The sequence below is a fragment of the Syngnathus typhle genome, linkage group LG6 (assembly GCF_033458585.1).
Source record: "Syngnathus typhle isolate RoL2023-S1 ecotype Sweden linkage group LG6, RoL_Styp_1.0, whole genome shotgun sequence".
Lineage (NCBI taxonomy): Eukaryota > Metazoa > Chordata > Actinopteri > Syngnathiformes > Syngnathidae > Syngnathus > Syngnathus typhle.
The window spans coordinates 3,163,033-3,176,797 of NC_083743.1; the positions used below are offsets into that span (position 1 = coordinate 3,163,033).

Genomic DNA, 13,765 nt, shown 5'->3' on the forward strand with positions numbered 1-13,765 from the left:
GTGTTTTTTTTATGTAATGCTTTGTAGCACCCTATCATTTATTATTATTATTATTCAGTTAAATTTCAGATTTCCATTGCAGGATTTCAATAAAAACACAACACACGTTGATAGTGCAAACATTTTCAATGAGAGGAATTCATTAATATAAAAATAAGAGGAAAATGTATCTACATGGAGGCTTGATGTTGATTGCTTAACACAAACAAATTGTTTGGAAACAAATATCTTCCTGTGGTACACACACATAGTATGAATACACAATACATATTTCATACACGCTGGCATGAAGCAAGGGATAAGATGGGATATTTTTTCAAATGATGCGATTCAACAGGTACGTCGGAAATACACAAGGGAGTAATGTTAAAAAAAAAAAAAATCATATGCAACCAAATCCTGCAAAACCAAGATGATACAGTATAGGCCTTTGCTATTTCTACTGCATCGGCAAGAATATGGGAAATTTCAAGCTAAAACAAAAACCTGTTAATTCAACGTCAACTATTTGCGGTTCATGCCTATTGGAAAAGCCAAGCCGAGAAAACGGGTTCTTGCCAACGTCCTTCCATCATCTCTTGACACCTCGCAGTTCTACATCTCATCTAAACCGTAATCCTCCTCTGGAAAGTCTCCCACAATCACATTCAGTGGCTTCACGAACACCCCGTAGTTCTTCTCACACTCAAAGTAGCGCTTCCCCTTGCAACTGTGACGAAAGAAGACAATTAGAAACGAGTCAAAAAATAATAATCCGGCGTGTTAAATGTGTGTGGAACGGCGCTCCCACCTGCCATCGTGCTTCCCCAACGGCTCGTCGTACTTGACACCCACCCAATAGCCTGGCTTGAAATCGGTGGTGCCTGTGACAATAATCAACAAAAATTAGTTGTTTTTTTTCTTCAAGGTGGAAAGAATTGTGAGAAAGCAGAAAATGATGGACTACTAGAACATCTGAAATGTATTCAGGCTCGATCAACAAGCAGGTGACTCCCATTCAATGTAAATTTGAAAAGATAATCAGATGTATGACTTCCTTGGTCAAGAGGGGGCAAAAATCAGAACGCAAACACTCCAGGTCTTCACATATACGCTCGGCCTTACCAACAAACATGACCGTGCCAAGCTTTGTGGGCTGCCCAGGGACTTGGATTTGGCATCGGCTGCCCACAGAAATGGCTTCAGCCGCCGCCTTCTGTTCCTTCTCCTTTGCGATGCTCTCAGCTTTCTTCTTGGCCGCCTCCTCCTCATTGTAACGGCCGAGGGACTGCTTCTTCATGAAGGATCTTGCCGACTCTAAAGCGGAGAGAGCAAATCCTTGATAATCGGTTATGGCTCTGATGTACTCATTCTGGTGATTGTTTGAAAAGAGGCTATAGGAGAAGCTCTGACGCGTGGTTTTAAGCTTACTTACCTGCTCTCTGTTCATAAGCATCGTCTGACAGAGCAAATTTCTCCACTTGGGTGACATCGGTAAACTCTCCCAACTGGCCCCCACTTCGATCAATAACCTGAAGAGGAAAAGCAGTTAGAGAAATAAATGCTCACTCGACCCACTTTTCACTTTCTCTTAATCATCACTGGAACCAATACCCCGTACATGTATTCTGCAGTTGTCATCCACAGGATAAGAGCCCAGTAAAGCGTTGTCGTTGTCCATCTTCTGCAACAATTGGTCCGACGTGCTGAACAACTCCAGGTCCATGCTGGAGGCAAGGGCACCCACCACCATCTCCAGTTTGCCCTTATGCGTCGATATAGCAAATAAATAATGAGCATCTCCACACCCAGTTGAGGAAGTGTTTAGATGACGGATCATTTGATGGACATTCATAGAAATTGGCTTACCTTGAGTTCTGCGATGGTGATGCCGCGATCAAACCTTCGGTTCACCTCAAAGGAGGATATGGTGGTCGTGAGGCGCACATTGACAGTGGGATTGGTAATAACCTTTATTGAACCATCCATCTTCTCCGACACCGATGCTGTTTAAAAATATAGAATGAGGAATTCATCAATCTAGACACAATGGTAAACTCATATAAGACTTAATAGCAAATCAAACATAACTACCAGTACATTTTGATCACCATTGACTGTCTCCATTTAACGCAATGGAGTAAAAAGGAAGACAACGCCTACTTCTCCCGGGCAGCATTTTAACACTATATACGTCTAAGCTTTTCCTACAAACGTTACAGTTTAACAAATACGACCGTAGTCGACTTAGTGCTACTCATTATTTCACATTTTGTTATCGGTTACATCTAATAGCAAACAGCACCTAGCCACAGGACGCATTAGCTGCTGGGGTGGCTAACATCGGCAACAAAGCAACTCAAAATGAACGGTTGAACTTTATTGAGAGTTCCTTACAAATATGTTACTTTTGATTGAGACCGCGGTTGCGTTGTAAAGTAGCGAGTTGTAAAGTAGATCAGAATTGATGAATCTATAAGTCACGTTGTTGTTTTCCCAAACAATGTGTCAGCTCCTGCCGTCAAGTGGTGCTGCTCGCTGTTGGTGACGACAGTTCCGGCTTCCGTCATTATGTCCCCGCCCCCTATAGATTCAGTCATCCAATCACATCAGAGTACGAACAGTTGGACCAATTGGGTTTCAAGTGTGGCGGAAGTGGAAGGTAAAAGCGCCTATACCAGTTGACATATTGATAACCAATCAGGGAAATGTAATTATTGCAAATGTCACACGATGGCGCTCTGCAATATTGTTCAGTATGACTAAACTCAAACCCACCGTATAAATAGTTTTACTTCTGACCAGTTAAATAATTCTCCAACTACATACGTATTTTGACAACATGCACAGAACATTAGTTAAGACCACGTTAAATAGATAACAAAGGGGCAATTTCTTGACAGGGGTAAAACAAAAATCAAAGAAATTGAAGCAATTCATGCCTCAATACGAAAAAAATCTCTTTGGGGGGAAAAAAACGGAATAAAATGGCCAAATGGAAAGCGAAGTGGATGCAAAGTTTGTATGCAAAAGCAGCACACGCGCACACAAAACAAGAACACGCGAACACGTTTTTTTAAACGAGATTTTAGTGAATAATAAAAATAAAAAAAAAACCGGGATGGATAAATGATTTACAATTTTATTTACTCACTTTTGTTGTGCTCGCTGAGGGGCGAAAAGGGGCGCGTCCTTGCCTGGTTGTCACGTTCGGCTCCACTAGTGCAGGAGAGAGGAGCCAGCAGGCGGAGGAGGAGGAAGGGAAAAAAAGTTCAAGTAAAAAATGGCTTCCTTGTCTCTGGAGTCCACAGAACAATCCGACAATAGCGCAGAGGAGCCCACCGCCGCGGAGGACGAGAAAGACGCGGAGCAAGTGGCCGAACGCTTGCTTCAAACTTTCCAGCTCTCCGCGGTGAGTTTTTCCACGGAGCAGGTTTCGTGTCTGTGCGAGGCCCTCCTGCAGGCGGGCAATGTGGATCGCCTGTGGAGATTCCTCTCTACCATCCATCCCTCGTCCGAGCTGCTACGTGGCAACGAGACCCTGCTCAAGGCCCAGGCTCTGGTGGCGTTCCACAGGGAACGCTTTAAGGAGCTATACGCGTTGCTGGAGAGCCACGACTTCCAGCCGTCCAACCACGTCTTCCTGCAGGACCTCTACCTGAGAGCCCGCTACAAGGAGGCAGAGCGGTCCCGCGGCCGCAGCCTAGGCGCCGTGGACAAGTACCGACTCAGGAAAAAGTTTCCACTGCCAAAGACCATCTGGGACGGCGAAGAGACGGTCTACTGCTTCAAGGAGAAGTCTCGCAACGCCCTGAAGGAGTGCTACAAAAGCAACAGGTATCCCACTCCGGACGAGAAGAAGAACCTGGCCAAAGTCACCGGGTTGTCCCTGACGCAGGTCAGCAATTGGTTCAAGAACCGGCGGCAGAGGGACAGAACCCCGCCTGGGACGCACTGCAAGAGGCAAGAACACGCATGTACACGAATCCATATTGTTCGAGTTCGACCTCCGTTTGCGTGTGTATGTAAACAAAGCGTGTTCGACTTGAGTCGATCTAGCGATCCACGCACGTTCGAGGTGACAGCGGAGCGTGTTGCTTTGTTATGAAATGTGAGAAGCGTCAAGCGTCCTGAAAAATCACATTCGAGAAAATACAACACAAAATCAATCACTTTTTTGTTTTTTGTTTTAACTTGAATACTATTTAAAAACAAAGAAAATACAGTGCTGCTAAAATCACTTCCACATGTTTCTTTGTACTTGATCACTATTTAAAAACAAAGAAAATACAATACGGTGCTGAAAAAAATCATTTTTTTTATTTGAATACTATTTCAAAACACAATTCTCAACGGGATAGTCGAATAAAAAAAAAACAATTTAATTTTTTTTCTATGTGCCTCCACTAGTGTGAACACAGAATTTTGATTAATATTGCGTTTATGGATTATTTTCACTCGACAGCAAGGGAAAATGGCAGCCCCCCGAGATGGATCAAAACAAGTGAATTTTACTGCTTAATTCAATTTTCACCATCCAGAACCACCCTAGCGCCAACAATTATTATTCCAAGGTCTGTTGGAAGAAAACACAAAGCATTACATCATGTCAAAGAGGGAACAGATAAGACCAACCTTATCTTATCATTGAAGGTTTTTGTGGTGGTCTGGAAGATACGTACTTTCCCAAAATCAAAAGCCAAGAAGTCTTAGTGATGGCTTACCTCTGAGCTGTGAGGTCTGGTTGCTGCACTTGCACAGATCTGGGTTTCTGTCTCACTAAAAGTACTTTCTTCATCCCTTTGGTGTTTCAGTGAGTCAGATGGAAACCACAGCAGTGAGGATGAGGCAAGCGCTATGGATGAAACCCCAGACAAAGCGGAGGAGCCCGCCGCCGCCGCCAAGGCCTCAGTCATCTCGCTCTCAGCGGTCAACTGCACCTCGGCAGGCCAGCTGATCGTCAACGGCTCTGCCGGCTTCCTCACAGCTTCCCAACCGATACTGTTCAATGGAAATTCCCTCATCTCCGGTACCGGCGCTGGTGTCATCATCAACGGGCTGAGCTTGGGAGATGGCCAGAAAGTCACCCTGAGTCAAGTAGCCAGCTCCCCTTTGATAGTAAACGGGGCTCAGGTTCTAGCCAAACCAGATGGTCCGCAGCAAGCGGTGTCCTTGGTAGATCAGCAGGTTTTGCCCCTGGTCACCAAAGCAAACAGTCTTCCAGCAGTTGTCCTTAACAGTAACGCTTCACCGCTCTCCAACCCAACATCAGTCATCACTCTTCCCGCGCAATCCAAGAGTCAAAGTAGCAATACGATGGATTTTATCGCCGTGCCAGAAGACATGATAAAACAAGAAAGTAGTGAGCCAACTTGCTCCTCTTCGTCGCCTTCACCGCCAACCAGCCTTCCTTCGCTGGTTCTTGCACAAACCCCCCAGTGCCAGGAGGCCTTGCCCATCACTAGCTCTGCCTTGCCCCTCTCAAGTCAGCAAGGTGAATATATCGTCTTCGCCAGTTCAGCCTCTCAGATGAACCCTTCGAGCTCACTGGTCAACTCCAGTAACTCAACCCCTCAGCTGTTCTCCTTGCCCCAGGTTGTGCCTTCCATTCAGGGCATACCGGTATCCCAGTTGGTTCAGCACTCCTCCATAGCACAGATGCCCCAACGTCCTCAGCTAGTCCCAGTTTCCTCTCTCACTTCCCCAGCAATCAACTTCCAAGGCCTTCCCACAATGACCAGGCAGCTGGATGCTTCTACACCCTTAGCTGACGGTTCCACAACCATCGTGTCAATCTCACAGGTACCTAGTACTCCTCTCCCACAAGTGACCCGGCAACTGGGGGCCCAAACCATCAACTCCTCCCCCACGAAACTCCAGGCACCACAGGTCATTTCTATCTCCTCCCCAACACAAGTGGTTCCAGTACCGCAGGGAAAATCCACTGCACCAGCCAAGTTAGTCCCCCTATCCGTCCCCCAGCTGGTGCCGGTCTCATCCATCCAGACATCTTCCACCATCTCGTTCCCCCAGGTGGTTCCTGCCAGTCCCTCTCTGTCCATGCCCTCAGCCGGAGTGCCTATGCAGATCCTGGCTTCAGCGCCGGGTGGAATCAATCAAACTCCTCTCAGGCTAAACCAACTGAGACCGATTCAGAGTGTGGGCCCACCAACCAACGTGAATCCTGGTGTGCATCTGCTCAATTCTGGGATCATTCAGCTACCTTCTGCACCTCAAGGTGACCTTTATCAATTGTCTGCTAAAAAAATGTTCTTCATTTATTGTAGTACTCATTGTAAATTCACTTAGTTCTGTGGCAACATCATTTTATCTGTCTGCACATAATAATGCTAATGCTAACCCTCTCTATTATGTGCCTCTGTGGTAGGTAACCTTCTTCTGAGTGGAAGCCCTTACTTGAGTGTCCAGCAAGGGAAGCTGATCCTGACCATTCCGGCTGGCTTTCAACTTACTAGTTTGCCTTTGAAACCAGTTCCTGAGCCTTCCCCCCATCCAGCCAATGGTATGAACCTTGGTCTAACAGCATCAAACATCCCTGTAACGTCCCAGCTTTCAAGCACCCCGGATCAGCCCACCAACATCCTCGCAACGTCTCCTCTGAACTTCCTCAATCCGCCCATCCCGTACTACACCACAGAGACTGGAAGTGCAGCCACCCAGACGTCCACCGTTTCCTCTTCGACCACGCTAGACCCATCAGTCGGCCCTACCGCGCCAAATGCTCTCTCGCCGGAAAGCATGCTTACCCTCAGTCCCATGTACGGAGGGGGGGTGACGACTAACATGCAGTTGTCCCAGCCGGCCTGGAGCCCGCTACCTCTTTCTGCCTCAACCGGTCTGACTCTCTTTGATGGACGAGGGAAGGGGGACCTAGCTGTTGATCCAGCTCTGTTGGGTCTACCGGGCGGGGAGGCGCTGCTTCTGGGGAGCACGTCTCCGGAGCAGGACACCAGCTCCCCACTAGGGCATACCGAAGAGATGGACGGGGAGACCAAGATTCTGACTCAGCTTCAGTCGGTCCCTGTGGATGATGATCTGGGCTTGTAGACATGTTTACCTACCACGTCTGAGAAAAAACAATCAAATGGTGCCTTGTTAGTTTATCTGGACCTGTTCACTCTTGTACAACCATCGCAGCCTCAGCTGGCACCTCAGCTTTAATGGACAACATGGGACATCCATCCATCCATCCATCCATCCATCCATCCATCCATCAGTTTTCTACCGCTTAGCCTTTTCTCGAAACTCGGTCCCAGATGACTTTGACCACACCCTGGATTGACCACCAATCACTGAGTGGGCACCTAAAGACAATCATTCACACTTGTATGCTTCGCCTACAGTCGGCGAGTGAGCTTGAAAGCAATCCAACACCAGCTCCACCAAAATCGACATCCTACTATTGAGAGAAAATGGTCGAGTTTCAAGAGTAGTGGTGCTTTTCAAAGTGTGAGCTAGTGGTATGTCAACCGACACTAGGCATGCGGCTTCCTTAGGCCACAAAACAACCTACAGGATATTTTGTACGGGATTCTAGTTCACATTCATTTCTGTATCATTTTAACAAATCAAATATTTGCAAGGACGTCTTGCAATTTCAAGGAAAATCATTTCTCTAACTGACATTTGAAAATTTAGCATATGGATACCTCAATGATTGTCCGTCTCAACCTTGTTAGGCAGCTTTTCCGGGTCATATTTTCAGGAGTATTCTTGTCCATTTTAAGAACGCAAATAAGAGATTTCCAAATACTTTATATATATTTTTAGATTTCTCAAGCTGCTGCGCCTTCCACAGAGTTTTTTTGCCATCTCACACTTTGAATAGCTCTGTTAAAGCAAACTGCATCCAGATTGAATTAATGGCCGTTGTGCAAGGAGTGAGTCCGACCGCATTTGTTCTTGCAGCTGGTTTCGCTACACTTGCACTGTGGTGGATGTGTGTGGCGTTTTGTTGGCAGTGCAGTCGTCGGTCATAGTTTTGGAGGGAACACAGTCAACTATTCAGCAGACCATCTGGGAAGGGCACAGGTCTTGAAATAGTTGGGTGTTGGCTGACTTATCCAAAAATGCATTTTTGTTTTTATTGTTTATAATGTACTAGCAAGGAGTCCAGATTTTTATGTGACACAATATGTATGTTTGTAAAGCTTCCAGGGACATCCAGTTGTATTTTATGAGCTGTATTTACCACTTGAATAACACGACTGCCCTTTTTTTTAACATCAACTATGCAATTTTTATACTTCTAGGACACTAAAGTGTCTCAAGTTGGTAAAAAGTTAGGAGCGCAACGAAAGCTTTACCTTTCTCCGGATGCTGCGTGACACTAAAACACAAGTGCCTTATATTAAAGCTTATACGTTTTGAATCAAATGTTTTTAGATGTCTGCAACCAAACGAGACTCGCGTTGGAATAGTCGTTCGTCTGCGTGGTTTTCATTTTCCGGTTAAAAAAAATACGTTTTGTTTTTGTATATTTTGCACATTGCATTCAGACAATGTTTACGTCGTTGCTACAACAGTGTTTGGACACAAGACCTTAAAATTGTGGGAAAAAAATCCATAATTCAAGTCGGAAATGGTCTTGTGGACCTTCCACTGTCAGCGGTGAAACATTTTGCCCATTAATGGTACACACACACACTCTTTAAAGTCTGTCGTTACATTATGGCTATTTTTGTGGCAACGTACAATGGCCATAAAAAGTCTACACACCCCTGTTCAAATGTGTTTTTTGTGATTCATTCTGAAAATCAATGTGACCTACACAACACCATTTTTAAAAAATCTTTTCAAAAAGGGGTAAATAGAAATAACTGTGATGTGGTTGTAAAAGTATGCACACCCTCTTAACAGGTGTGTTTTGAAATAACCAATCGCATTTACGTTCTTGTTAGATTGGATTAACCACAAATTTCTGATGTTCTATGATTTCCCCAACACCCCCAGAGTATTATTATTATTAAGGTCGATGAAAACAGGCCACGTTAATAGTGTTAAAATGTTAATGATGCAAAACGGGCATTTCAGCAGGGGTGTGTAGACTTTCTATACAAGACTGTTTTGTTTGTACATTTAAACCAAAACTCATTTTGTCCATTGGTCTTTCACGTTTTATTTGAAGAAAAAAGAAAATGACATTCATTTTCATCAGTTGTTCAAATAAATGTTTGACGTGGTCGCATCAGATGGACAGATCATTTGTATTAAGCATTTAAATAACAGAGGGATAAAGGGAAATATGAATTTGTATGTCAAATATGTTTTGTCTGGTGCATGAGCCATCTCTAACCAAAATCACATCAATACAACAAGCCTGTTTGGGCAAATGCACAATTGTATGTTTGGGAGTTTTAGCTTTCCTACCTGACACACACACAAAGAACTCCAGCATTCACCAAAGATAATGTATTGACTATTTGATAGTGTTTGAAAAGGGCTCACTTGTTTTGTTTTCTCCTCTTTTGTATTAAATGCATTCTATTTTTTATATTACACGCCGATGTAATAAAGTACATTTATATGACTTTGTGTAATCGCTTGATTTTCCCCCATTCAGTCTTTAGTTTTAACCCGGATTTTTTTGGTTTTGTTTAGACACTTATAAACACCTCCAGTAAATTTTTATCCAGTTTATTTGTAAATATCACTTCATGCAATACACTCCATGAAGGCTCAAGCACAATAGTACATATTGTACTGTGTGAAGCAGGTTGTGCAGGATGAGCCAAAAGTTACTCTGCATTTCATCTAGCGTTAACATTTGACCGCTCAGGCTTTGCATATTCTGTATTGCTGTCTGGCAAGATGTTTTCCAACGCTCAAAAGCAGTTGCTCTACAACTTTGCTGTTTTCAGCAATGGCGGTAGTAGTGGATCTTGTTTAAAAAAATAATAATAATAACATGAATACCTTTGCCGTCGATCACAGAAAAATGTCAGTGATTTTGCAACGCTGGTCCAATGTCAATTGGCGAGGGTGGTGTGCTTACAAAAAGTGCAAAGCTTGAGCCGTTAAATGCTGATGGCCTCACATTTGTGATCTGAATGATACCTGAAACAAAAAAGGAAACGTAGTGACTTTTGGGTCACCCTGAGGAACCCTTGGTCCCAAAATTCTTTCAGCTATGACCAATATTAGAAACATGGTCCCTCCGCTTACTGAAATACATCATGTTTAGGCATAGTCCAATATTAGGTTTTAACAATGAGCAAAAATGATATCACGGTATTAAAATTATTTGTCTAAAATGACCTTTCTTTGAGCAATATTTGAGTAAAAAAGATTTTTTTTTTTTACCATTGTATTGCGCCCTACCTCCATGTGTAACTGCTCGGAAGGAGAAAAAAAAAAAATTGGAGGCAATTAACTACTCAACCCTGCAAGCAAAAAAATCCTAAAAGAGCTCATTACCAGTGACAGTCAGTATCCGGGGGTAGTGCAACCTTAACTTGTCAAACCGGTAATTGGCCCATGCCTAATTATGTATTGCAGTCACCATCAATGAATACGTTAAGAAAGTATGGCGCAAGAATGTGACAAGTCAAGAAATAGTGTGCGTGTTTTATGGTCAATAAATAACTGTGGCTGTAATCCTGCTGGAAAAATCTGGTTTGATACAGATTAAAAAAAGTGACGAATTGGAAGAATTTCACAACTTCTTGCGGGTAAAACATTCCATCTTTTTTTTTTTTGCACTGCATTTCAGTGTTTTGACCTCAAAAAAGTCATTTGTGCATTTAAGATTTATGGGCGTAAGGAGAAAGGCCGAGTTGAGAGAAATAAAAGCAATTACTAACAATTGTTCAGATCTGCTAATACGTATGCAGTAGAAAAAAATACTTGACCGAGGACACAGCGGTGACAGCTCTTCAGCTGGTGTCCACTTGACAGTGACGTTTTCTCACTCCAGTCCTTCAATTTCCTTGAGAAGTGGCCTTCATAAGCCCAAATATTCAGCCAGGAACACAGCAATGACCTTGGTCAGATTCTCCACGGTGGGAGGATGGATGTTCTCCTCGGTGTCCTCCATTGTGTGCCAGACGTCCGGGAAGGGCGTGGCGATGAGATGGAGGACAGGCACGCCTGGAGGTGATGGACAGGGAAAGGTGGGAACATCAAGGCTCGCTGGCACAAAGGTTCATATTGTTGACCGTGGCCAAAATGGTATCTTCTATCAAACCTGCATCTAGCATTTTAGTAGCAATATTTTAGTTTGTGTTTTGTAAAGTCACCTCTATGGAGGAAGGGAGTATGATCATCCTCAACTTTTCCAAACACCACGTCCTTCCTGAAGTAGGTCTGCTCCACGGGGTGTGCCGCCAGCAAACCTTGACGGTGGAGGCGCTTCTCTGTCAACGAGAAGCCGATGAAGGGCGTTAGCATACATTCGATTTGCTTCTGTTTGTTGTGAACCCCCCTGGTGCATGTACCTGCGGCTATCAAGCGGTCGAACCAGCGTGCCGTGTTTTCAAAGTGGTTCACAATCATTGGATTGGGAGGACCCAGAAGGTCGAGCAGCACCAAGAGGTCCTGGAAAGTCAATCGAAGGTTGATACAGTAACTTGTTTTTTTTTTTTTCACATAAAAAAAGACGATAAAAAAAAGAACTAGACAAAAATATTGCATTTTTTGCTCTGTTGTACAGTTACTTTACTGTTTAAAAAAATTTTTTTTCTGCTAAATACTGCAATTAGCATTGCCCCATGAAAATATCCAATAGAGAAGAACTTTATCAACAATTAATAATTTAAAAAAAATATATAAATATAAAGTTTTTTCCCTATATTGTTTTGCTTTAATTCAATGGACAAACGCGTGTTGCTAATTCTGATGTGCCACTTGGTGGCAGTATAATCCAAACAAATACAAAGAGACGCTCCCTGCTCCTCATTAAAAGCTGCAGTAAGATAGCGCCACTGTATTCCTCACCACAGTGTTTAGCAGGGTGGTATACATGGCGTCTGCAGGGTATGGCGTGGAAGCCATGCGCTCAGCCAGGTGACGGGAGCCGTACAGTGAATCGGTCGTGGTCCATTTCTCAAACGACTCTTCCCCGTCAAAAAAGACCAGCTGCAGAGTGACTTGAGGACTCTGTGAATAGACAACAAAAGAAGAGCGTGAGACGGTTCTATTGAAATCAAGGTCATTTCTTCAAAGTAGGTTCATTTTCATTTGTATTGAAGGGATGCAAAAAATCATTTGCTTTGACAATTGCTCCTTCCCTGCAAACATCCTTTACTACATCATAAATACTTTTGTGCGATTGAAACAACAAAGCCAGCTGGGAATAAAAAAATAAAATAAAAAAAGAGGTCCAACCATACACTCACCTGTCTTTTGTAAGCCCTTAGCTTGTTATCCAGTGCCGTAGCCAGCTCCAGGATCATAGCGCACGGCACCGCCGAGTCACTTGCCCCGAGGAACACCCTGTGTGGGAAGCGGCTGTCCCGAGGCAGTGCCTTGGAGTCGTAATGGCACGTCAGCAGCAGCTTGCGAGAGGCCTTGGGGTCCAGAGTGGCCATGACGTTTGCGAATATAACCTGCCCTTTTGGCGTGACGGACAGAAAGCGATCCAAGTCTAACTTCCAGCCGGCAGACAGCTTGGACAGCGTGTTTAGGATGTGCTGCGGTAGGAGGAGCATTTGATGACTTTATATATCGCACTTGAATCAATTTCACTATATATCAAAGAGTGCAAAAAATGAAAGCCATGATGCACAAAAACAAATCCACTGAGATTTACCTGCTGCACCATCCTGCTGCCTTGCGTCCCGGGAAGCCTTTCGATCAGGATAGGCCTCAGGTGTTTCTCCCATATGCGATTTAGTTGTATTTGAGATACCAGTTGCTGGATTTGAGCTGCATTGTACTCGGTGTGTTTGTGGTTCCACTGGAAAGGCGACAAAATACGAGTGAACCTTTTGAAAATTCAACAATGGAACAACTCTCCAATGCAAGAGAGAGATATTGTTACTGTGACAATTTAAATCTTGAGGAGACAACAGTAAAAAATTGTTTGGGCTTTATGGGTAAACTTCAAGATGAACCCAAAATGCACTGTAACTTCTAAAAGTGAAATGAATTGGATATTTTTTGAAACTTTTCAAACTGTTTCCATACATGTGCACAGAATGTTCTTTACAGGTGTTTTGATACATAAAATCCAGGAATATTTATTTCCATGACTCTTCCAGTCTATTTGTAACATTTTGATGGAAAAAGCTTTTTTTTCTATGGTACTTACTATTTCTAATAGGTCGGTCTCTTTATGACCGCACAATGTAAAGAGATTAAAGACAAATACTGTTGAATAGTTGGAATAACTTCAGCCAGCACTCCATTTTTTTTTTTTTTGAATGACTTGAGACAATTCCAATGTTCATCTAAATGTGTACCATGAGATGTCATTTGTTTTACCTTATCTTTGTACAGATCTACTCCCCGCCCGCGGTTCGTAAAGGGAATGCTGCTCAGGTAAAACAGGAGCACCACCGCGACCACGAACAAACCGAGGAAACACAGCCTTGTCCGCCGGTCACGGTCGGTGCCCTGCCGCGGGCTGGGGATGTGCCGCCTGGAGGACTTGGACATGAGAGCGGCTGCAGAGATCCAGTCAGCGGGTTCCAAATCAAATCAGTACGTGTCCGTACATGGAGCACGTGAGGGGGGCACAGGAGGCGGGACTTGATGACAAGCCGTAGAAACAAGCTTCCAAGCGCTTACGTTGACGTAACTTGTTCTAACATGTTTTTTTTAAAGG

General features: G+C 43.9%; 3 protein-coding genes across 4 annotated transcripts; 1 reads left to right on the top strand and 2 right to left on the bottom strand.

The window, feature by feature from the left end:
* Window positions 1-107: 107 nt before the first annotated feature.
* On the bottom strand, window positions 108-3,273 carry tbcb (tubulin folding cofactor B). Of its 2 annotated transcripts, none has more exons than XM_061280387.1 (7): window positions 3,134-3,273; window positions 1,849-1,985; window positions 1,601-1,744; window positions 1,415-1,511; window positions 1,105-1,296; window positions 791-863; window positions 108-709 (listed from the first exon to the last, which is right to left on the bottom strand). In XM_061280387.1, the coding sequence occupies exons 2-7, from the start codon at window positions 1,966-1,968 to the stop codon at window positions 595-597; spliced, it is 741 nt and encodes a 246-aa protein (XP_061136371.1). In that variant the 5' UTR covers window positions 1,969-1,985; window positions 3,134-3,273; the 3' UTR covers window positions 108-594. The 2 variants fall into 2 exon arrangements, with proteins under 2 accessions (XP_061136371.1, XP_061136370.1); XM_061280386.1 differs by lacking the exon at window positions 3,134-3,273 and adding an exon at window positions 2,377-2,540.
* On the top strand, window positions 3,263-9,529 carry six5 (SIX homeobox 5). The gene is made up of 3 exons (XM_061280375.1): window positions 3,263-3,942; window positions 4,794-6,217; window positions 6,368-9,529. The coding sequence occupies exons 1-3, from the start codon at window positions 3,263-3,265 to the stop codon at window positions 7,045-7,047; spliced, it is 2,784 nt and encodes a 927-aa protein (XP_061136359.1). The 3' UTR covers window positions 7,048-9,529.
* A 91-nt stretch (window positions 9,530-9,620) lies between these two features.
* Window positions 9,621-13,596, bottom strand: qpctla (glutaminyl-peptide cyclotransferase-like a). The gene is made up of 7 exons (XM_061280385.1): window positions 13,423-13,596; window positions 12,749-12,895; window positions 12,336-12,629; window positions 11,935-12,096; window positions 11,436-11,535; window positions 11,238-11,354; window positions 9,621-11,088 (listed from the first exon to the last, which is right to left on the bottom strand). The coding sequence occupies exons 1-7, from the start codon at window positions 13,594-13,596 to the stop codon at window positions 10,943-10,945; spliced, it is 1,140 nt and encodes a 379-aa protein (XP_061136369.1). The 3' UTR covers window positions 9,621-10,942.
* Between the last annotated feature and the right edge of the window lie 169 nt (window positions 13,597-13,765).